The 24,794-nt window shown below is 34.5% G+C and overlaps 1 protein-coding gene across 1 annotated transcript; it reads left to right on the top strand.

Annotated features, from left to right (window-relative positions):
• Window positions 1-706: 706 nt before the first annotated feature.
• Window positions 707-8,461, top strand: LOC114924348 (uncharacterized). The gene is made up of 10 exons (XM_029288720.1): window positions 707-959; window positions 4,547-4,600; window positions 4,690-4,836; window positions 4,952-5,032; window positions 5,151-5,204; window positions 5,680-5,857; window positions 5,994-6,404; window positions 6,668-6,912; window positions 7,351-8,138; window positions 8,429-8,461. The coding sequence occupies exons 1-10, from the start codon at window positions 707-709 to the stop codon at window positions 8,459-8,461; spliced, it is 2,244 nt and encodes a 747-aa protein (XP_029144553.1).
• Window positions 8,462-24,794: the final 16,333 nt, after the last annotated feature.

The raw sequence follows: 24,794 nt of genomic DNA, 5'->3' as shown, positions 1-24,794 counted from the left end.
TTGATATGAAAGGAGCAGTCAATTCATAACATCCTATGTATATAGTTTTATTAGAGGCCATCTTAAATTTTGTGAAAGGCAAAAATAAATTAATTTTTAAAAATCTAGACAGTAACGCAAAAACAAATTAAAGGGTGCTCTTTATGATATATAATGACACTAACGGGTAATCTTCATAGGAGAAAATAACTCCTATAAATATCACGAGATAAAGACAATGAAGAATGGTAATAAAAAAAACTTCTTTTCATTAGCCTCCCTAACTAGAAGCTTTTGGTTTTGTATAAAAGCAATGAGTGATATAACACCCAGGAGAGTAACTATTTCACAGCTCAATGAAGATCTTTTGTGGAAGATCTTTGTTAGGTGTGATGCAAAAACAGTGGGGAGATCTCGAACAACCAGTAAAGAATGGAGATTCAAGCTATCCACCGCTCTATTTGTCAAGTAGCACTTCAAGCAAAACAAAAATAGGGACAGAAGTGTCATTATCGGAGTTGGCTACCCTCCATCTTATGAAAGCTGCGGGCGATTTCTGAAGGCAATGTTAGATGGAGGCCAGCAAATGAATATGAACGTCCCTATTCCTATCAACCGATTTGGTTTCTATTCTCTTATTGGTTCAGACAATGGCAATGTTTGTATACGATTATTCCAGGGAGGCCTTAGTGCTAGATTGATGATGTGAAATCCACTCACACGTAGAATGATGTTCGTGTCTGATCAGGCCAGCAAGCATTGCCGCCATGCCGTTTCTCTTTATTCATTCGGTTACTTGATTGATGGCATTGAGTATCGCATTATCCACATTTACAAACATGCTTATTCAACCAAGCAGATGTCGTGGACCTGCTACAACTCATTTGAAGCTGATTGGAACCACTCTGACAAGTTTAACACCAAAGTGCAGAAATTAGGCCCCAAGTATGTTGTTAACAATGAAATTGTCTACTGGATAGGTTGAGGAAGGGATGGCTTTATGGAACCAAAACTAATTATCACATTCTCTCTGCAGCAGAGACTTTTTTATGAAGGAAAGGTCCCAGACAAAGTAAAATCAGCTTATCACTCCCTCACTCTGTTTAAAGATGGTATAGGGTTTATATCCTATAAGAACACCGGCTTTAGTAGGGAGATTGTGGTGTGGGAAATTAACCGTGATATGGGATAAAATGATAAGAATTTCTGGTATTAAAATACTTTATAATCCCAGACTATTTGTAGGGAAAGATATAATATCTGTCTTGGATTCCAATTTCTATTTTGGTAGTGCGAATAATTCAGAGAGAACTGAAGTTATCCTTTCAAGGCTTAAATACAGGGAAAGATTATGGGAACACCTCTTTCAGCACAGTTGGCATGAGACTGTTTATGTTAAAACAGTCACCATGCATTGTTAGGGACTATACCCGATATAATGTTTCTAATGAAAGTTGTTAAAGTGCAATGTTCAATTGTCTTCAATATAGTGAGACGTGTTTGTAATGCCATTTGAGTATCTGTCTTAGTTTTTGTTATGTTATTTTAACTTCTAAAATTGTGCTGGGATTAGCCTAGAGTGCATGTCGTTGTTTTATTTCTTGCTTAGCTCTATTAATGTGGGTGTTAAACTTCAACTTTATGAGTTTCAGAGCAAAAAGTTTGATCCTATAATCCTATTTGACTAAGAAATCAATGTATCTAGTTTCACTTTAGCTTTGTATTTTTATATTTATCATATATTTTTATTTAAGGGTGTTATAAAATCTCTTATACATTTATTAAAGATTAATAAGTTAAGGGTGATAATAAGTTCTAATAGATTAAAAAAATGAATCTCAATATTATAATCACCGTATATATTAAATTAGTGCCAAACCACAAATAATATAAAGTACCTATTAGAACTTATAATCTATTAACATACTTCATATAAACCAGAAAAATAGGCAATGTGGGTCCAGTTTAAATTCACCTCTATTCAAATTCAGTTTAATTTTTTTTATCATATTTATACATTTACTTGAATATAAATTAACATAATATCACCATCAGATCAAAAGATGACATTCAATGAAAAAGTTACCATAAACTCTAAAATAATATATTCTAAAAAAATTTTCACAAAGGGAGCCAACTTCTATAACTCTATAATTTACTCTTATGATATCACATTGGTTTATATATTAATACAACTGAGTAGTACGGTTAATATTCTGACACTCAAACAATATTAAACATATACTCCAAAATCTTATTACATTGTTAATAGGTTGCAAGTCCAAACAATATTAATCAGGAGACTTCTTTATTTTTAATTTAGTAATATATTTAAACTGAATATTACTATCATACACCGTTAGAACTAAAGGAGTAGGGCCAGCTAACTAATATCTTTTCCCGTCAAGACAAGAAACAAGTTCAGTTCTGGTCAATACAAAAAATAGCCACTTATAAGGACATATTACAGCATAAGTATAATGACACCTTAGTATAATCTCACAAGTGAAAGATGAGAAGCAAATATCGAGAGTTAGTAAGTGCAACCTATTCTTTCTGCTATATCAACAAGAGGATAGAAGAAGAGACTTTGCCAGAAAATACGAACTAAGTTTGAGTTAAGCTCACCTATCCAAAAAAAATGGAGAAAAAAACTCCCAAACAAGCTAGACAGGAAAGAAAAAATTTCATCTATGAGAAGAGGAAAAAGCTTAAAATAGTAGATGATACCCAATCTGGTGAGCAGAACTTAACAAGAGAATTATTGAAACAGATTAGCTTGAACTCAAGAAACACACCACTAGGATTTGATCATTTCTTCAATGTGTTTGGAAACAATTACTTTCATAAGATGTATTTGTCTTATCTAAATTTCGTCGTAAATCATAAATAAGGAGACCTTCGCTAAGCATGTCAACGTCCGTGCGGGAGCGGATTGCCGATGGATGGAGGCGGCTGCATCTAAGAGTTTAGTTCCAGGAGACTGAACAACATGGCCTGAAACGAAGTCAACTCACTTTGCTTAACAAAGGGCAGCAGAGCAGGACTTCTTTCTCACCCTCGCCCGTCATCCAACATGGTTCGCACCAGCGTTATTTGACTCTTATATAATTGCTGTAGGATTTTTTTTCTTCTCATACACGGATACATATATTTGAAGCTTACTTTCACTAAACACAATTTTCAGATGACATTTAATGGTGTAATATCATTTCAACCTGTGTATAGTACAAGATGTAGAAAAATTACGTATAAATACATCACTATTTATAAAAAATTGCTTTCGAATCTATTTTTGACTAATTTATGTGGATATCTTTGAATATATAATTATACATCACTATTTACAAAAAACACGCTTTTACTATTTACAATCTTTTATCATTATACACCAAGACTTGACATATTTTCAAAATTATTCAAAGATGGACCTTGATTGTGTAAATTAACCATTATATGAAGGTATCTCAATAGAACCTCGGATTCTCTACTCATAAATTCTCAACAACATCAAACAACACATGCTACTACACCCTCAAGTAAATATTAAATTTTAAAAAACTTAAAGATCAACATTTTACGTTCAAGTAATTTTTATATGTTACAAATTCAGGTACTGTGCCAACAATTTCAGCAATATCCACTCAAGAATTGATTTCAAACAAAGAAAACACCATATCAGTATCAAATGTAGGAAGGACAACAAACAAGAAGAATCCCTTTCAAAGTTTTATCAACAACACGCCAAAGTTCTCAATAAATCTCAGCCTAAAACTTGGAACATCTAACCAAAATTCAAGAGATATTGTCAAGATATATTGATACGTGCTTCAAATGTTTGAGAGATATTTTAATTTAATTTGATGTATTTTGATTTTGTTTATTTAATTACTAGATTGGGCCTTATGTTTATGGGCTTAGGGTTTTCTATATTTTAACCTAATAAGAGGTTATAAATACCTCATAAACTAGGGTAGTCGTAATATAGAATGATTTAGAGGTTTGAAAATCCCTTTTTTATTTTCGTGATGAAACCATGGTATGGACAATTGAGGTTGAGGAGTCCCTCTCTTGTTGCATCGGGAAATTGGATAGAAGGTTGAGGAGCCCCTTTGATTCAATTTCCAAACATTGGCATTGACAAGTTAGGTGGAGGAGTCCTTTTCTTGTAGAGTAGAAATTAGAGTCAATTGGGTAGAAAGTAGAGTGATTCTCTTTGTAGAAAGTAGAGTGATTCTCTTTGTACTCAATTTCAATCTATATTTTTGTTTTTATTCAATTTCAATTATTGTCTTTTTTATCTTTTATTTCTTTATCATATATGGTGTCTTTCAGCTTAATATTTGAAATTTTCATATATTTTTTGACAACTAATATATATGTTTTGCCAAGTAGGTGACACCAGGAATGCTCGAAAAGAAAGAGCACTGAAACTAGCTGTGAAATGAAAAAATATGGCTTTTATGAGGTCAACATGTGAAATTTATTTTATTAGGGTTTGAATACTATTTTATATGTTATATAGACTTTAAAGGATGAGATAAAGGTTGTTCTTAATTATGTTTAGGTCTTGCTCAGGATACTACATCAAATGAGTTATATAGGAACCAGCTGCGAGTAGGTAGTATATTATCTAGACTATTACTATATTCTGTTATATTTTTTTAACTTATATCAATGAACAACCTTTATGTGAATATATGTTTACAGGAGAAAATAATTCTCTAACAAATAATCTCGATCAAAGTTCATTCACAATAGCTGATAGAAGAAACTTATCACACAGTATAATAACAGACATAGTTGCTGAGAATAATATAGAGATAAATTCAATGGTTAATATTCATCATAGCATGAGTAAGTTGTAGTTCTAAATAGGACAAACTGATCTATCATATATAAAGTCTGTTAAATCACGTAATACACAATAATTGATATCAATTATCTATGTCGGTACATTATTACAATACAGAATCGAGAAAGAAGGCCATGCTAAAGGAGACATTGTCAACAAACAATAGAAGTCAATTAGTTATGACCAATGCCAAAGAAGGTTAGCTTCAAAATTTATGAAATTGTTATAACAATCCTTTGGTTGAAGAGTCTATTTGCCTAATATTAAGTATTTAGAAGCTAAAAACTAATAATTTTAGTTTCTTTTGATAAATTAGGTGTATCGGCAAAAAAATGGAACACCAATCAAAGGAAGGTGAAGGCAACTGAAGGTATCTCAAACTATATTTATTCAAATGTGGTAGACACAAATAGATATTCGAACTTCTCTAAGTTTCTTTTTAGAAAATAAATATATAGAAATAATCATATATTATATTATTTAGTTTACAGAACTACATACTAAAATTCTAAAAAATCCTTTTACATAATTACCATTTCTAAATATATCATAGTCTTGATAGTGCCTATTGATCTAAATATTGCAGCATACTATCACATGGAAAATATGATTCATGAATGTGAATATTGCCAAGCATTATTTTGGTACGACAAAAGAATAAAAACACTACAATACAAGTGAACCAAAATACACACTTTGTTGTAGAGGAGGGCAAGTGGAGATTTCACAGTCACAAGAAGCTCCTGAGGCTCTTTATAATTTGTTATATGCAGATGATGCTAAAAGTCACCACTTTCATGAGAACATTAGAACTTACAATAGTATGTTTCAATTCACATTCATAGGTGCAAAAATTGAAAGAAGTATTAATCGGACTAAAAGACCACCTACATTTATTCTTTTTGGAGAGAATTATCATTTGATGGGTAGTCTAATACCACCAAAGGGGAATACAGCAAAATTTGCCCAGATGTATGTGTTTGATACTGATAATGAAGTACAGAATCGAATGTCTATTCTCAAGTGTGTTTGCAATAAATTTTTTTAATATTGCTTATTTAAAATGTCTTAAACAATGAGTCAAAGTTTGGATTAGATTTTTCTTATAGTTCAATTATTCATATACTATTTAATATTGACCATATGTTTTATGATGTAGGGGGGAAAGCAACAACATCCAACAAGAAATTGTTAGGGATCTAAAGACAATGTTAGATGAGCATAATGTTTTAGTCAAGGCATTCCGTATGGTTCGTGAGTCATTTGCTTCTAAGTCCGTATCAACAGTCAAGCTAAAGCTTTTGGAAAAAAGAAGGAAGGATGGTAGACGTTATAATTTACCTTCAACTAATGAGGTGGTAGCGTTGATTGTTGGTGACTTTGACATAGACAAAACTGATTGGGACATTGTGGTTAAAACCCAAACTGAAAAGTTAAAACGCATCAATCAACTTAATCCTGCCTATCTTGGTTTACAATATCCTTTATTATTTCCTTTTGGAGAAGATGGCTACAAAGAGGATATAGCTCTCAATAAGATTAATCGAACAATGGAAAAGGAAGACAAGAGGTATCAATGAAATAATTTTTTGCTTTTAGGATACAAGAAAGGTTAGCAGATGGTTCCCCATTATTGTATGCAAGGAGATTATTTCAACAATTCTTGGTGGATGCATATTCAATGATTGAATCAGCTAGATTGAACTATATACGTCATGATCAAGACAAATTCAGATGTGAAATGTACAAAGGAATTAAAGATGCTGTACTTAATGGGGAAACAACACCATCCTCTTGAGGCACACGTGTTATTCTACCTTCGTCTTTTACTAGAGGTCCTAGGTACATGATTCAGAATTACCAAGATGCAATGACTATTTGCAAAGTTATGGGGTATCCAGATCTTTTCATTACATTCACATGTAATCCTAACTGGCCTGAGCTTGAAGATTTTTTAAAGAATAGAAAATTACATGCATCTGATCGTCCAGACATAGTTTGTAGGGCTTTCAAGGTCAAATTGGATCATCTCATCAAGGACATCAGAAATAATAAGATCTTTGGAAGAGTTGTTGTAGGTATTTAATTACATATTCCTATTTTTATTACTATGAAAAAGTCATAAACCAACTATATTAATCACATATATTTGATGGTGATCACTAGCAATCCCTAATACTAAGTATATGCAACAATGGTATTGGATATCTCAATTTGATAAATTACTGAGTACTCTTTTAATTGGATAATACTGTTTTATATAGAAAACATATAATATGAGTTATTAAGGCATTTCTATCAATAGGCACTGACAAAAGAATTTTTCTTAATAATTTTTTTTATTATTTTGATTATTGTGCAAGTTATCTTACGAAGTTTATTCAGCAGTTTACTATTGATCAAGATTCTAATTTTAAGATATCATAGTCTCTTCATTTTATTCTTTTTTATTCACATTTTGTTTTCTCCAATTGTTTACACCATTGAGTTTCAAAAACGTGGACTCCCTCATACAGACATATTAATTTTCCTTCACCCGAATGACAAGTATCCAACCGGAGAAGACATTGATCACATTATTTCTGCTGAAATTCCGGACCACAGCGAAGACCTGGAATATTATGAAGCTGTTGAGAAACACATGATGCACGGTCCATGTGGTAGTCTTAAAAAAGATTCACCATGCATGGAAAATGGTCAATGTATACGGCACTTTCCTAAAAGATTTGTTGACAACACAACAGTGGATGAAGATGGTTATCCAATTTATAGGCATAGAGATGGTGGGAAGACGATTAAGAAATCCGGAATTGATCTTGACAACCGTTATGTGGTTCCGCATAACAGGTTTTTGTTGTTGAAATATGGAGCACACATTAATGTTGAATGGTGTAACCAATCAAGATCTATAAAATATCTGTTCAAGTATGTTAACAAAGAAAATGACCGTGTAACAGCATCATTTTATAGAAGTGTGTCAGGGGATGCAGACATGGATGAAATAGATGAAGTTAGTATGTACTATGATTGTAGGTATATATCTCCATGTGAAGCCGCATGGAGGATATTTGGATACAATATTCATTACAGAGAACCATCTGTCGTGAGGTTAGGATTTCACTTGCCAGATGAGCAAAGTGTTATATTCCAAGACCATGAAAAATTAGATGATGTTGCTAGAAAGGCATCTGTCAAGGAGTCTATGTTTTTAGGATGGTTTCAGGCAAATAAAGAATTTGCAGAAGCTAGGCTGCTAACATATGTAGAATTGCCTACGAGATTTGTTTGGAAGGCGGAAGAAAGGGTGTGGGTCCCACGCAAATCACATGCAGTTATTAGAAGGATTTTCTTTGTTCCTCTAACGTTAGGATTTTTGCTAGTAAAGAATTTTATAAAAATAGTCACGTTGTAGATATAGTTTCTAAACCAACAAAAATCCTTTCGTGCAAACGTTTTGGTTGTCACAAGTAACAAACCCCTTTAAAATTGATAACCGAGTATTTAAACCTCGGGTCGTCTTCTCAAGGAATTGCAGGGAGGTATGTTCTTATTATTGGCTATGAAAAAGGTAAAATTGGGGTTTTTGAAATTTAGGCAATGGACACAGGTATATTTTCAAAGAAATAAAAATAAATAAATAACTGTAAAATAAACTCTTGGCAAGGTATAAGAACTGGAAATCCTATCCTTATCAATTGCGATGAGAATTGGATTTTTCTCCCACTTTGTTAACCTCTAACTATGAAGGTAAGTTAAGTGGATGAATTAATTTTGATTCCTCATATCCTAGTCTTTCCTTGGGAAAAGTCAGAGTTATTGGAACTTGAATTAATGAAATGAAGAAATCCAATTTTCAATCAACAATGAGTTTGATAACTCAAGAGTCACCAATTACTCAACCAAAACCAAAAGGGTAACAGGAAAATCCAAATTATTTATATAAATAAAAGACAGCAATCATCAATCTGAAATACCTCAAATAATATTAATTTAAATAATAATCTGTAACATGGAAGAATTCATAAATTAAATAGCAAAAGTAAATAATCAATCCAAAGTAAAATAAAATAAAAGGGAAGCTTAAAACAAGGAAACATTAAACCTGGAATTGAGAGTCACTCCTAAAACTAAGAGAAGTCCTAAATCCTAATTTCTAAAAACTCTACCTAAATCCTAAGATAGATGAGAGAACCTCTCTCTCTAAAAACTACATCTAAGACATGAAAAGTGAATTATGAAAGCATGATTATGAATGGATGCATTCCCCCACTTTATAGCCTCTAATCTGTGTTCTCTGGGCTGAAAACTGGGTCAGAAACAGCCTAGAAGTCACTTTCAGCGCTTTCTGGTCCGTACAGGTCGCGGCCAAGTGACGCGGAGGCGTCGCCCACGCGGCCGCGCGGATTAAAGTTCGCAGATGCGACGCGTCTGCGGGATCACGCGTTCGCGTCGCCTAACTTCAGGGCAACTATGGCATATTATATATCAAATCGAAGCCCCAAATGTTAGCTTTCCAACGCAACTGGAACCGCGTCGTTTGGACCTCTGTAGCTAAAGTTATAGCCATTTGAGTGAAAAGAGGTCAGGCTGAACAGCTTAACAACTTCTTCAACTTCTTGTATTCCTTCCACTTTTGCATGCTTCCTTTCCATCCTCCAAGCCATTCCTGCCCTATAATATCTGAAAACACTTAACACACATATCAAGACATCTAATGGTAATAAGAGAGGATTAATAATAAGCAAATATAAGATCAAAGAAGCATGTTTTCAATCATAGCACAAAATCAGGAAGGAAAATGTAAAACATGCGATTAGTATGAATAAATGGGTAAAGAGTTGATAAAAACCACTCAATTGAGCACAAGATGAACCATGAAATAGTGGTTTATCAACCTCTCCACACTTAAACATTAGCATGTCCTCATGATAAGCTCAAGAGAACTAAAAGAGTGAAGAGGAATGATAGAATGTATGAAATGCAACCTATCTATATGAATGCAACTACATACAAAAATGATTCTACCTACTTGGTTAAAAGTAAATAAGTCTTTCAAGAATAAATATGAACTGGATTTCACTAATTCAAATCACAAAATACAACACAAATAACTTGCAAGAAGAAGATAGCTCATAAAAGCAGGGAACATAGAATTAAGCGCTGAACCCTTACTTGGTAGTGTATATCACTCTAACTCTCAAGTGTCTAGGGTCAATTCTCTCAATTCTCTACTAATCTTGCTTTCTCTAGCTTGCTCTTCATCTAACAATCAACAAAAATTTAATGCACCAATACATAAATCAAGAGGTCTTTTAAGGGTTGTAATGGGGTTAGGGTCAAGGTAGGATTGTATTTGGCCAAGTGGACTAAAATTTGAATCCTTAATTAACATAAACTTCCCACTTAAGACAATCCATTTAATTAAAATGCAAAATCTAACTTCCCATTAACTGTGCTTTCCACATGTTCATGCATCCTAACATTGAGTTTAGTACATATACATTAATACCAACACTTACTTTGGGGCATTTTGTCCCCTTTTATTAATTGCTCTTTTCTTTTTTTTCTTTTTTTTTTCTCAATGCATATGATTAAAGTATTAAATGCAATAATATGTGCTCAACTATTATTTTGCATATTTTCACTAAAATATACAACACCCAATTATTCAAACCAAATAATTTCAAACCCAACTTCCCCACACTTAAATCATGAGCACTTTTACTAGTCTAAGCTAACCAAGGATTCAAATTAAGGACATTATTGTTTTCCGCTTAGAGTTAGTAATGAGCTAAAGTAAAGAACAAATGGGTATATTAGGCTCAAATTGGTTTGCAAAGGATAATGAAAGGGTAAGGTCATATGGGTATGTAAGCTTAGTGAAACAAAGGCCTCAATCATATCAGTGTATGCATACATCAAACAATGGAAATATAGAATTAAGCAAGACAAAAATCACAATTTTAGAGAGAAAAACACACACCAAAAATAAAATATTGGTTGATAAAATGCAACCAATTCAAATAGGCTCAAAAATCTCACAGGTTTTATGTGTTCGAGCTCTAAAATATGTTCCAATAATATTTCTTCAAACAAGTTTTTCAAAAAGTTTTATTCAAATTAGTGAAATACTATAAAAATTTCTTGAAAAAGAAAATATTACTTTAACCAAGTGGTAAAATATGCAAAAATCAAACAAATATGCAATCAATCATGCAAATGCAATAATGAACAAGGAAAATAAAATAAAACATTGGTGTTGAGAAAGGACTAACTAACCCGTGGAGATCGGTATCGACCTCCTCACACTTAAAGATTGCACCGTCCTCAGTGCATGCTGAGATGTGCAGGTGGATGGGGGTTGTAGTTCCTCAGCTAGTGCTCTTTTGTGTTCTTGTCCTTGCCGGTGGTTTGGGAGTAGCTTTCTCTCTTTACCCTTTTTGGTGGCCATCCTGAAAGGAGAAAAAAGGAAAGTAACAAGCAAAGCTAGGGGATCCAGCAAGGAAGAGAGCGGGAAAGGTGGTAATCAATGCACAGTAAAGAAGAATGATGTTAACACATGGTCATGACTACATGTGAAAAGTCATCAATGGAAATATAGTAAGTGCATGTGATGACAGTTAAATGCAAGATGTTTATTGGCATGCTGGCAAAGGCATGAGTAGCATAGATCAAGCATTCAATGTCCAAGTTAGATTACCAAGTTTTTCAAACTAACAATCATGTTTGTAATAACAATTATATTTAATTAATAAAATATAAAAAGGCTGTTGTGAAAAGCAAGCATTTAGTGTAATAGATTAAAAGAAATCTTAAAAATAGTGCACAATGCCATACGGGCGTTTTCACAAACACATAGCATGCATGGTAAATAAGCTATTTGAAAGTATTAAATTGAACATGCAAGCAACTCTTTAAAAAGTAATATATAATTGTCAAATAATCCACAAAAATATAGAAAAACAATGACCCAAATAAAATTCCAACACCAATGAAAATAATGCAATGAATGAAAGTATGCAATTAAGTAAAAGGAAACGAAAGATAAGAAGAATGAGAAGGGAAAGAAGGGAAGAAGAAGTAAGTAAGAAAGGAGGGAGGAAAAATTAGGATTGGGAAAGAAAAGATAAGATATTTGGCAAATTAGGATAAGCTGTGCAGTGCAAGCGACGCGGACGCGTGGGGCACGCGATCGCGTGACTTGCACTTATACAGATTGACGCGGTCGCATCGGTCACGCGGTCGCGTGACCCGTTTTATGCCACTGGCGCGAGGGTAGCCTCGCGCTCGCACAACTCTCTGTTCAAAATTTTTATTTTAGCCAAATCTGGGGTGACGCGATCGCGTGGGTCATGCGATCGCGTGAGTGGCCATCATGGAGATATGACGCGGACGCATGGGGCACGCGTTCGCGTGGGGCACACGTTCGCGTGGGAGGGCTTGGGCTTCTAGCATGAGTCCAGCCCAACTCCAGCACAACTTTCGGACATGCACTTCTTTGACGTCGATTTTCATGGCATGCGGCCGCGTGGGTCACGCGGTCGCGTGGGAGGCCAAAGTTCCACATGACGCGGTCGCGTGGGGTCAAATTATGCTAAAGGCGCGCCTCCAGCCACGCTCTCGCGTGACTCTCTGTTCAATTCTTTTCTTCCCAACGCACTAGTGACGCGGACGCGTCAGCGACGCTGCTGCGTCGCGTGCGTGTTTTTCCTTCTTTTTTTTTAATGCAAATGCAGTGCTTAATGTGAATGCTATGCATGATTCCAGGTTCAATAAAATAAAATAAATCTCAAAAACAAACAAAACTAAATAAAATTAAAATTGCAAAATGAACGATCATACCATGGTGGGTTGTCTCCCACCTAGCACATTTAGTTATAGTCCTTAAGTTGGACATTTGATGAGCTTCCTGCTAGGGTGGCTTGTGCTTGTATTGATCCAGGAATTCCCACCAATGTTTGTACTTCCAATAGCCTCCGGGATCCCAAACTAGGCGCAGAAAGCCTTCAAGCAAGTTAAAGCAAGTGACAAGACCCCAAGAGTGGTGATTGGTAGAATGGATTCCGGGGTCCCAGACCTTGCCTTTGCACCCGTCTTTTGGTTGAGCAATATTGTTCCATCCAGGTGGCAAGCAGTCTGAATTCTCATGTAAGCGGCCAAACAACTTCTTAGACCCATTCAGTTGAGCTTTACACCAACCTTTGCGTTTAAACTTTGAGCTTCCAACCATGATGAACCTTGCAGGACAATTCTTACCACTGGCCATCTTCCTCTTACTCTTAATATCACAAAGAGCTCTAAGTTGGCCATCCGTCTCAAGTAGCCCATATTCAAGTGGAATTAGAAAGCTAAGGGATATGAATTTTACCCACTTGAATGTTGTGAAGGATGATGGCAACTTAGGGGGAGGTATTTTTAATGAAATTGCAAGCTCCACTCCCTTGTGCTCTTCTCTGATAATTACCACCTCTTTGCAAGCTTCTTCAATTCCAACCTCTTCCTCTTGGTAGCTTTCTTCCAATTCAATCTCCTCTTCATTGCTTACCAATGGCATAGGAGGTTGTGCTTCTTCTTCTTGAATCTCCATCTCTTGATCAACCTCTTCAAAGTCTTTAGCTATGATATGCCTTAGAGGTTGTACACCCTCTTCAACATCAATTGCAATCGTCTTGGAAGGAGGCTCTATGTCTTGACTTTCCCATGGAGGTTCAGCATCTCCTAAGTCTTCAACCATTTCTTCCTCTGCCACTGTTATGGTTTTCTCCACTTGTTCCAATACAAAGCCATGTTCCTCATTGTCCACCGAAGTTTCTAGTGTCTCCTTCATGCTTTGCTCTTCTTTTGATTCTCCACATGCAGCCATGGGAGTACTTTGAGTGCTCAGATATTGGGAAGCTATTATATTTACGAACTCGCCTAAGGCGGCCACGAAATTTAGCACACTCTTATTCATCCTTTCTTGCCTTTGAAGAATAACACGAAGTCTGTCATCCATTGGAGGTTGGGGTGGATATGAGGATTCATTGGTTGGGAGAGAGGGTTCATAATAGGAAGGTGGTTCATCTTGATAATGATATGGAGATGATGAACATTGAGGTGGTGGTTCATGAGAGTAGTTGTGTTGGAAAGGTGGTGATTCTGTGTATGGTTCATTTGGCTCATAAGGTGGTGGGTATGGTGGTTGAGGGTTAGGGTCATATGGAAGTGAATGGTGAAAATGGGCTTGTGAGTATGGTGGTTCAAAATTATATTGAGGAGGTGGGGGTTCATAGGCATATGGTGGATCTTGTTGGTAGTCCAAAGAGTGCTCACCATAGCCATTGCCTTGATATGCATCACAGAATGGTTGTTGATAGTCCATTGGAGGTGGTTGTTGCCATGAGGGTTGATCAAATCCTTGTGGCTCCTCCCATCTTTGATTGTTCCAACCATGGTGCATGTTGTCATTATAATCTCCTCTTTCTGCAACATAATTATAACCAGACTCATAGCCAAAGGGGTGAGAGTTCATAGTAGTGAGAAAAAAATAGAAACAAAAACTAATAAAAAGAAAATATTTTGAAAAAGATAAGATTTTTTTGAAAAATATAAGATAGGATTTTTGAAAAATATATGATTTTTGAAAAAAGGATAAGATAAGATAAAAAAAATTTTAAAACAAAATTCTGAAATTTTTTTTTTTTGAAAAATATTTACAATAACCAATAATAAGGCACACGTTTGTAATTTCCCGGCAACGGCGCCATTTTGACGTTAGGATTTTTGCTAGTAAAGAATTTTATAAAAATAGTCGCGTTGTAGATATAGTTTCTAAACCAACAAAAATCCTTTCGTGCAAACATTTTGGTTGTCACAAGTAACAAACCCCTTTAAAATTGATAACCGAGTATTTAAACCTCGGGTCGTCTTCTCAAGGAATTGCAGGGAGGTATGTTCTTATTATTGGCTATGAAAAAGGTAAAATTGGGGTTTTTGAAATTTAGGCAATGGACACAGGTATATTTTCAAAGAAATAAAAATAAATAAATAACCGTAAAATAAACTCTTGGAAAAGTATAAGAACTGAAAATCCTATCCTTATCAATTGCGATGAGAATTGGATTTTTCTTCCACTTTGTTAACCTCTAACTATGAAGGTAAGTTAAGTGGATGAATTAATTTTGATTCCTCAGATCCTAGTCTTTCCTTGGGAAAAGTCAGAGTTATTGGAACTTGAATTAATGAAATGAAGAAATCCAATTTTCAATCAACAATGAGTTTGATAACTCAAGAGTCACCAATTACTCAACCAAAATCAAAAGGGTAACAGGAAAATCCAAATTATTTATATAAATAAAAGACAGCAATCATCAATCTGAAATACCTCAAATAACATTAATTCAAATAATAATCTGTAACATGGAAGAATTCATAAATTAAATAGCAAAAGTAAATAATCAATCCAAAGTAAAATAAAATAAAAGGGAAGCTTAAAACAAGGAAACATTAAACCTGGGATTGAGAGTCACTCCTAAAACTAAGAGAAGTCCTAAATCCTAATTTCTAAAAACTCTACCTAAATCCTAAGAGAGAGGAGAGAACCTCTCTCTCTAAAAACTACATCTAAGATATGAAAAGTGAATTATGAAAGCATGATTATGAATGGATGCATTCTCCCACCTTATAGCCTCTAATCTGTGTTCTCTGGGCCGAAAACTGGGTCAGAAACAGCCCAGAAGTCACTTCCAGCACTTTCTAGTCCGTACAGGTCGCAGCCAAGTGACGCGGAGGCGTCACCCACGCGGCCGCGCGGATTAAAGTTCGCAGATGCGACCTGTCTGCGTGGATCACGCATTCGCGTCGCCTAGCATTAGGGCAACTATGGCATTATATATCAAATCGAAGCCCCGGACGTTAGCTTTCCAACGCAACTGAAACCGCGTCGTTTGGACCTCTGTAGCTAAAGTTATAGCCGTTTGAGTGCGAAGAGGTCAGGCTGGACAACTTAACAACTTCTTCAACTTCTTGTATTCCTTCCACTTTTGCATGCTTCCTTTCCATCCTCCAAGCCATTCCTGCCCTATAGTATCTGAAAACACTTAACATACATATCAAGGCATCTAATGGTAATAAGAGAGGATTAATAATAAGCAAATATAAGATCAAAGAAGCATGTTTTCAATCATAGCACAAAATCAGGAAGGAAAATGTAAAACATGTTATTAGTATGAATAAATGGGTAAAGAGTTGATAAAAACCACTCAATTGAGCACAAGATGAACCATGAAATAGTGGTTTATCATCCTCCTGGGTCTGGAGAAATCTACTACCTTAGACTACTTCTAAATTTTGTGAGAGGACCTACTTGCTATAAGGAGATTAGAACAGTTGACAGTGTGGTTTATCCAACATTTAGAGATGCATGCTATGCATGAGGTCTCTTAGATGATGATAGAGAATATATTGATGCAATATATGAAGCAAGTAATTAGGGATCAAGAGATTACTTGAGGAAGCTCTTTGCAACACTTTTTGATAAGAAAAATAAATACAAAAGGATAGATAAGGGGGTTTTTTTTTCCTATTAGACCTCTAAGAAACCTGTTTTTAGCAACCTAGGTCACTGGAAGGGTTTTCCCTACTAGACCTTCAAAGAACCTGTCCTTGACAACCTAGATCAGAGGAATGAAAATTGAATCACTCAATTTTCTCCGTGCAACAAAACAAGCGAAGCAAATCACTCACCTCACTTAATCACACAATAAAAACATGCATAAAGCACTTAGAAAATTTTATTCATCAAAAGTTATTCCAAATTGTCTCACCAAAGGTGTTTAAATAGACCCCTAACAAACTAGCTAAAAGATAAGATAAGATAACTAATTTAAATCACATTTGATCTTATTGGATTAGATCAGATTTGATTTAAATTTTAAAATCTTAAAGATATGATAACTAATTTAAATCAGATTTGATCTTATTAGATTAGATCAGATTTGATTTAAATTTAAAATCCCTAATAATACTACTAAGCAAATCAGAAGTAATTCAAATCTTCCAACAAACTCTGACAGCAAAACAAATTAAAAATAAATTACTAAAAATTTGAAAATTAATAAAAATTATGTCTCCCATTGAATTTTGAAAAGCTTTATTGGGCTTCTTGTTGTCTTGCCGTAGCCTAATGGGCCTTATGAATTGTTGCCCTTTCAGCACCACTGTTTTTGAGATGGACTCTTGGTCTTCTTAATGCCCAAGACTGGCATGACACAATTCTTCTAGAATTCAGATCCCTTGAATATGACAAGATTATCATTCCATCCCTTAGCTCTAAGATGACGAAAATGTCCTCCTAACCACGTATCATTCTCTCCCTCTTCAAAAAGATTCATCCTCGAATCTTGAATGAGAAGCGCTTCTTCCCTCCAAGGAATCCAAATCCAATCTTCGGGTTCAAATACCATGGTTTGTTGACTCTTCTCTATCCACTGAATTGTGGTTATGTCCCTCATGTGTGCAAGTTCAATATTTCCAACCATACTTTTACCATCTTGTCCAAGGTGTGCAATTTGTCTTTCTTCATTTTCATCCCTATTAATGCCTCCATAATTGACCAGCGAATCTACAAATCCTGGAAAACTTGTTATAAAACTACTAGGAATTTCATGATTAGATGTATGAGAAACTAAGGACTCTGTGAATTTTAATGAGACTAATGCACTCTTGTCTAAGCTAGAACTTTCTAGATCTCTCTCACAAGTGTGTTTATTGAACTCAGTTTCTTTTTCACTCATTGACTCCTCTCGCTCACTATTCTCATCTTTTCTCTCAAATCCCTCGCTTTCAATCAAACATGGATTCTTTTCACTCAAACACTCAATCTCTTTCTCAATTTCTTTTCTCTCATATTCTTCAAATTGCTCACATTCCAAGGACCCAGTTGAGAAATTCTGTACTGTTGAATCTCCCAAGGACATATCACCCTCTACAGCATACTCAACAAATTCTTCCATCTCTGACTTTGAAGAAGAATGAAAGATAGGTGTAGAAGAATTTCTCTTGTTATGGCGAGCTATCATTTGTTGCACCTGCTCCCAGTCAATGGCCAATTTGACCAAATTGTCCATGGTTGTGTAACGGTAACGTTGGACTTCATCTGCAAGTTCTTCACGTAATCCAAACAAAAATCGATCCTTAAGAACCTCAAGACTCCTTTTAATATTAGCCATGTCCATCAAATATAGAAACTCTTTGTGGTACTCCATCACTGATTGTGAGCCTTGTTGTAACGTAAAAAATTTTTCCAAAAAATGTATTGTGGTATGATGATGGCACAAACTGCCTCCTCATGATTTTCTTCATCTTCTCCCAGCTGCTAATTGGGCACTTTTCGTACCATCTTCTAGATCTTCCTAATTCAGTCCACCATATAAGGACACCATTGGAAAAATTGGGTTGTACCAGTCGAACCTTCTTTTCCCCTAAAAGAATGCAATTTGCAAAAATCGACTCTACCTTCCTTTCTCATTCGAAATAAGCTTCAGATTGTTCCTCCCTTTAAAAGCAGAAATTTTCAACCGAGAACCCTTTTTCGCATATGAGATTTCTTCATCATCACTATCGTAATCCTCAATCATTTTTTTATTTTTTTCAGACACTGACTTAAAGATAGGATAAATGTAAAAATAAACTTAAAAAAGGAATTTTTTTCATTTTTTATTTTTTTATCCTAACGTGAATTTACAGAAATTAAAGAAAAAAGAAAACAAAGAGACTAAACAAGACCCATGGAACGTGTAGATAAATAAGAATTTACCTGCGACCTGTAACTCATACCAAATGATAAGGAAAATAAATACAAAAGGATAGATAAGGGGTTTTTTCCTACTAGACTTCTAAGAAACCTGTTCTTAGCAACCTTGGTCACTGGAAGGATTTTTCCTACTAGACCTTCAAAGAACCTATCCTTGACAACCTAGATCAGAGGAATGAAAATTGAATCACTCAATTTTCTCCGTGCAACAAAACAAGCGAAGCAAATCACTCACCTCACTTAATCACACAATAAAAACATGCATAAAGCACTAAGGAAATTTTATTCATCAAAAGTTACTCCAAATTGTCTCACCAAAGGTGTTTAAATAGACCTCTAACAAACTAGCTAAAAGATAAGATAAGATAACTAATTTAAATCAGATTTGATCTTATTGGATTAGATCAGATTTGATTTAAATTTTAAAATCTTAAAGATATGATAACTAATTTAAATCAGATTTGATCTTATTAGATTAGACCAGATTTGATTTAAATTTAAAATCCCTAACAATACTACTAAGCAAATCAGAAGTAATTCAAATCTTCCAACAAACTCTGACAGCAAAACAAATTAAAAATAAATTACTAAAAATTTGAAAATTAATAAAAATTATGTCTCCCCGTTGAATTTTGAAAAGCTTTATTGGGCTTCTTGTTGTCTTGCCGTAGCCTAATGGGCCTTATGAATTGTTGCCCTTTCAGCACCACTGTTTTTGAGATGGACTCTTGGTCTTCTTAATGCCCAAGACTGGCATGACACAATTCTTCTAGAATTCAGATCCCTTGAATATGACAAGATTATCATTCCATCCCTTAGCTCTAAGATGACGAAAATGTCCTCCTAACCACGTATCATTCTCTCCCTCTTCAAAAAGATTCATCCTCGAATCTTGAATGAGAAGCGCTTCTTCCCTCCAAGGAATCCAAATCCAATCTTCGGGTTCAAATACCATAGTTTGTTGACTCTTCTCTATCCACTGAATTCTGGTGATGTCCCTCATGTGTGCAAGTTCAATATTTCCAACCATACTTTTACCATCTTGTCCAAAGTGTGCAATTTGTCTTTCTTCCTTTTCATCCCTATTAATGCCTCCATAATTGACCAGCGAATCTACAAATCCTGGAAAACTTGTTATAAAACTACTAGGAATTTCATGATTAGATGTATGAGAAACTAAGGACTCTGTGAATTTTAATGAGACTAATGCACTCTTGTCTAAGCTAGAACTTTCTAGATCTCTCTCACAAGTGTGTTTATTGAACTCAGTTTCTTTTTCACTCATTGACTCCTCTCGCTCACTATTCTCATCTTTTCTCTCAAATCCCTCGCTTTCAATCAAACATGGATTCTTTTCACTCAAACACTCAATCTCTTTCTCAATTTCTTTTCTCTCATATTCTTCAAATTGCTCACATTCCAAGGACCCAGTTGAGAAATTCTGTACTGTTGAATCTCCCAAGGACATATCACCCTCTACAGCATACTCAACAAATTCTTCCATCTCTGGCTTTGAAGAAGAATGAAAGATAGGTGTAGAAGAATTTCTCTTGTTATGGCGAGCTATCATTTGTTGCACCTGCTCCCAGTCAATGGCCAATTTGACCAAATTGTTCATGGTTGTGTAACGGTAACGTTGGACTTCATCTGCAAGTTCTTCACGTAATCCAAACAAAAATCGATCCTTAAGAACCTCAGGACTCCTTTTAATATTAGCCATGTCCATCAAATATAGAAACTCCTTGTGGTACTCCATCACTGATTGTGAGCCTTGTTGTAACGTAAAATTTTTTTCCAAAAATTGTATTGTGGTATGATGATGGCACAAACTGCCTCCTCATGATTTTCTTCATCTTCTCCCAGCTGCTAATTGGGCGCTTTCCGTACCGTCTTCTAGATCTTCCTAATTCAGTCCACCATATAAGGACACCATCAGAAAAATTGGGTTGTACCAGTCGAACCTTCTTTTCCCCTAAAAGAATGCAATTTGCAAAAATCGACTCTACCTTCCTTTCTCATTCGAAATAAGCTTCAGATTGTTCCTCCCTTTAAAAGCAGAAATTTTCAACCGAGAACCCTTTTTCGCATATGAGATTTCTTCATCATCACTATCGTAATCCTCAATCATTTTTTTATTTTTTTTCAGACACTGACTTAAAGATAGGATAAATGTAAAAATAAAATTAAAAAAGGAATTTTTTTTCATTTTTTATTTTTTTATCCTAACGTGAATTTACAGAAATTAAAGAAGAAAGAAAACAAAGAGACTAAACAAGACCCATGGAACGTGTAGATAAATAAGAATTTACCTGCGACCTGTAACTCATACCAAATGATAAGGAAAATAAATACAAAAGGATAGATAAGGGATTTTTTCCTACTAGACCTCTAAGAAACCTGTTCTTAGCAACCTTGGTCACTGGAAGGATTTTTCCTACTAGACCTTCAAAGAACCTATCCTTGACAACCTAGATCAGAGGAATGAAAATTGAATCACTCAATTTTCTCCGTGCAACAAAACAAGCGAAGCAAATCACTCACCTCACTTAATCACACAATAAAAACATGCATAAAGCACTAAGGAAATTTTATTCATCAAAAGTTACTCCAAATTGTCTCACCAAAGGTGTTTAAATAGACCTCTAACAAACTAGCTAAAAGATAAGATAAGATAACTAATTTAAATCAGATTTGATCTTATTGGATTAGATCAGATTTGATTTAAATTTTAAAATCTTAAAGATATGATAACTAATTTAAATCAGATTTGATCTTATTAGATTAGACCAGATTTGATTTAAATTTAAAATCCCTAACAATACTACTAAGCAAATCAGAAGTAATTCAAATCTTCCAACAAACTCTGACAGCAAAACAAATTAAAAATAAATTACTAAAAATTTGAAAATTAATAAAAATTATGTCTCCCCGTTGAATTTTGAAAAGCTTTATTGGGCTTCTTGTTGTCTTGCCGTAGCCTAATGGGCCTTATGAATTGTTGCCCTTTCAGCACCACTGTTTTTGAGATGGACTCTTGGTCTTCTTAATGCCCAAGACTGGCATGACACAATTCTTCTAGAATTCAGATCCCTTGAATATGACAAGATTATCATTCCATCCCTTAGCTCTAAGATGACGAAAATGTCCTCCTAACCACGTATCATTCTCTCCCTCTTCAAAAAGATTCATCCTCGAATCTTGAATGAGAAGCGCTTCTTCCCTCCAAGGAATCCAAATCCAATCTTCGGGTTCAAATACCATAGTTTGTTGACTCTTCTCTATCCACTGAATTCTGGTGATGTCCCTCATGTGTGCAAGTTCAATATTTCCAACCATACTTTTACCATCTTGTCCAAAGTGTGCAATTTGTCTTTCTTCCTTTTCATCCCTATTAATGCCTCCATAATTGACCAGCGAATCTACAAATCCTGGAAAACTTGTTATAAAACTACTAGGAATTTCATGATTAGATGTATGAGAAACTAAGGACTCTGTGAATTTTAATGAGACTAATACACTCTTGTCTAAGCTAGAACTTTCTAGATCTCTCTCACAAGTGTGTTTATTGAACTCAGTTTCTTTTTCACTCATTGACTCCTCTCGCTCACTATTCTCATCTTTTCTCTCAAATCCCTCGCTTTCAATCAAACATGGATTCTTTTCACTCAAACACTCAATCTCTTTCTCAATTTCTTTTCTCTCATATTCTTCAAATTGCTCACATTCCAAGGACCCAGTTGAGAAATTCTGTACTGTTGAATCTCCCAAGGACATATCACCCTCTACAGCATACTCAACAAATTCTTCCATCTCTGGCTTTGAAGAAGAATGAAAGATAGGTGTAGAAGAATTTCTCTTGTTATGGCGAGCTATCATTTGTTGCACCTGCTCCCAGTCAATGGCCAATTTGACCAAATTGTTCATGGTTGTGTAACGGTAACGTTGGACTTCATCTGCAAGTTCTTCACGTAATCCAAACAAAAATCGATCCTTAAGAACCTCAGGACTCCTTTTAATATTAGCCATGTCCATCAAATATAGAAACTCCTTGTGGTACTCCATCACTGATTGTGAGCCTTGTTGTAACGTAAAATTTTTTTCCAAAAATTGTATTGTGGTATGATGATGGCACAAACTGCCTCCTCATGATTTTCTTCATCTTCTCCCAGCTGCTAATTGGGCGCTTTCCGTACCGTCTTCTAGATCTTCCTAATTCAGTCCACCATATAAGGACACCATCAGAAAAATTGGGTTGTACCAGTCGAACCTTCTTTTCCCCTAAAAGAATGCAATTTGCAAAAATCGACTCTACCTTCCTTTCTCATTCGAAATAAGCTTCAGATTGTTCCTCCCTTTAAAAGCAGAAATTTTCAACCGAGAACCCTTTTTCGCATATGAGATTTCTTCATCATCACTATCGTAATCCTCAATCATTTTTTTATTTTTTTTAGACACTGACTTAAAGATAGGATAAATGTAAAAATAAAATTAAAAAAGGAATTTTTTTTCATTTTTTATTTTTTTATCCTAACGTGAATTTACAGAAATTAAAGAAAAAAGAAAACAAAGAGACTAAACAAGACCCATGGAACGTGTAGATAAATAAGAATTTACCTGCGACCTGTAACTCATACCAAATGATAAGGAAAATAAATACAAAAGGATAGATAAGGGATTTTTTCCTACTAGACCTCTAAGAAACCTGTTCTTAGCAACCTTGGTCACTGGAAGGATTTTTCCTACTAGACCTTCAAAGAACCTATCCTTGACAACCTAGATCAGAGGAATGAAAATTGAATCACTCAATTTTCTCCGTGCAACAAAACAAGCGAAGCAAATCACTCACCTCACTTAATCACACAATAAAAACATGCATAAAGCACTAAGGAAATTTTATTCATCAAAAGTTACTCCAAATTGTCTCACCAAAGGTGTTTAAATAGACCTCTAACAAACTAGCTAAAAGATAAGATAAGATAACTAATTTAAATCAGATTTGATCTTATTGGATTAGATCAGATTTGATTTAAATTTTAAAATCTTAAAGATATAATAACTAATTTAAATCAGATTTGATCTTATTAGATTAGATCAGATTTGATTTAAATTTAAAATCCCTAACAATACTACTAAGCAAATCAGAAGTAATTCAAATCTTCCAACAAACTCTGACAGCAAAACAAATTAAAAATAAATTACTAAAAATTCAAAAATTAATAAAAATTATGTCTCCCGTTGAATTTTGAAAAGCTTTATTGGACTTTTTATTGTCTTGCCGTAGCCCAATGGGCCTTATGAATTGTTGCCCTTTTAGCACCACTGTTTTTGAGACGGACTCTTGGTCTTCTTGATGTTCAAGACTGGCATAACACAATTCTTCTAGAATTCAGAGCCCTTGAATATGACAATATTATCATTCCATCCCTTAGCTCTAAAATGATGAAAATGTCCTTCTGACCACGTATCACTTTTGTTTTCTAATTCAATTATTAGACCTGAACATGTGTGGAAAAATACATGAAGTCTCCTATCTGATGATAGGTCTCATTCAGTAAGAATACCAAATTACCAGAATAAAGAAGAAATTTCACCAAGACATTCTATAGATAATTCCGTCATAAACGATGGAGTTATAGGAATAAATAACAATAGACCACATATAGCAACTCCTTATATGGAACAAAAAATAATTATTCACCAACTACCTCTCAAATCCTAGGAGTTATAATAAAAGAAGAACCTTTTTGAAATTAATAAAAATTGGATTAGTAAAGATTTTTATAGAGAATATAATACATGATTAAGAAAATGGTTTTTGGCTAGATATTCTGAAAAGAAAACTATAGAAATAAGAAAAGAATTTTATAATTACTTAATAAAAAATAAAATCAATTTATATTTTTTCTACTGGTTAAAAAATTACTTTCATAATTTTAAAAAAGAATTTTGTCCTTTAACTAAGATAACCACTACTTGAAAAATGAGTATAGGGCAAACCGTAGAATCCCAATATCCACCAAAAGAAATCATAAAACTACAGGTAACACACAATTTAGAACTAGAAGCCACTCCATATAAAGATAGTGGAATAGAAGGAAGTATAGACAAAAGAGACATTAAAAAGGTATATCAACAACTTAACTACACTAACACGGTCCTAGATATTAT

This window comes from Arachis hypogaea, chromosome 8 (genome assembly GCF_003086295.3).
Source record: "Arachis hypogaea cultivar Tifrunner chromosome 8, arahy.Tifrunner.gnm2.J5K5, whole genome shotgun sequence".
NCBI classification, from domain to species: Eukaryota; Viridiplantae; Streptophyta; class Magnoliopsida; order Fabales; family Fabaceae; genus Arachis; species Arachis hypogaea.
The sequence above is the reverse complement of the archived record's forward strand: the minus strand, read 5'-3'. Positions and strand labels throughout refer to the sequence as shown.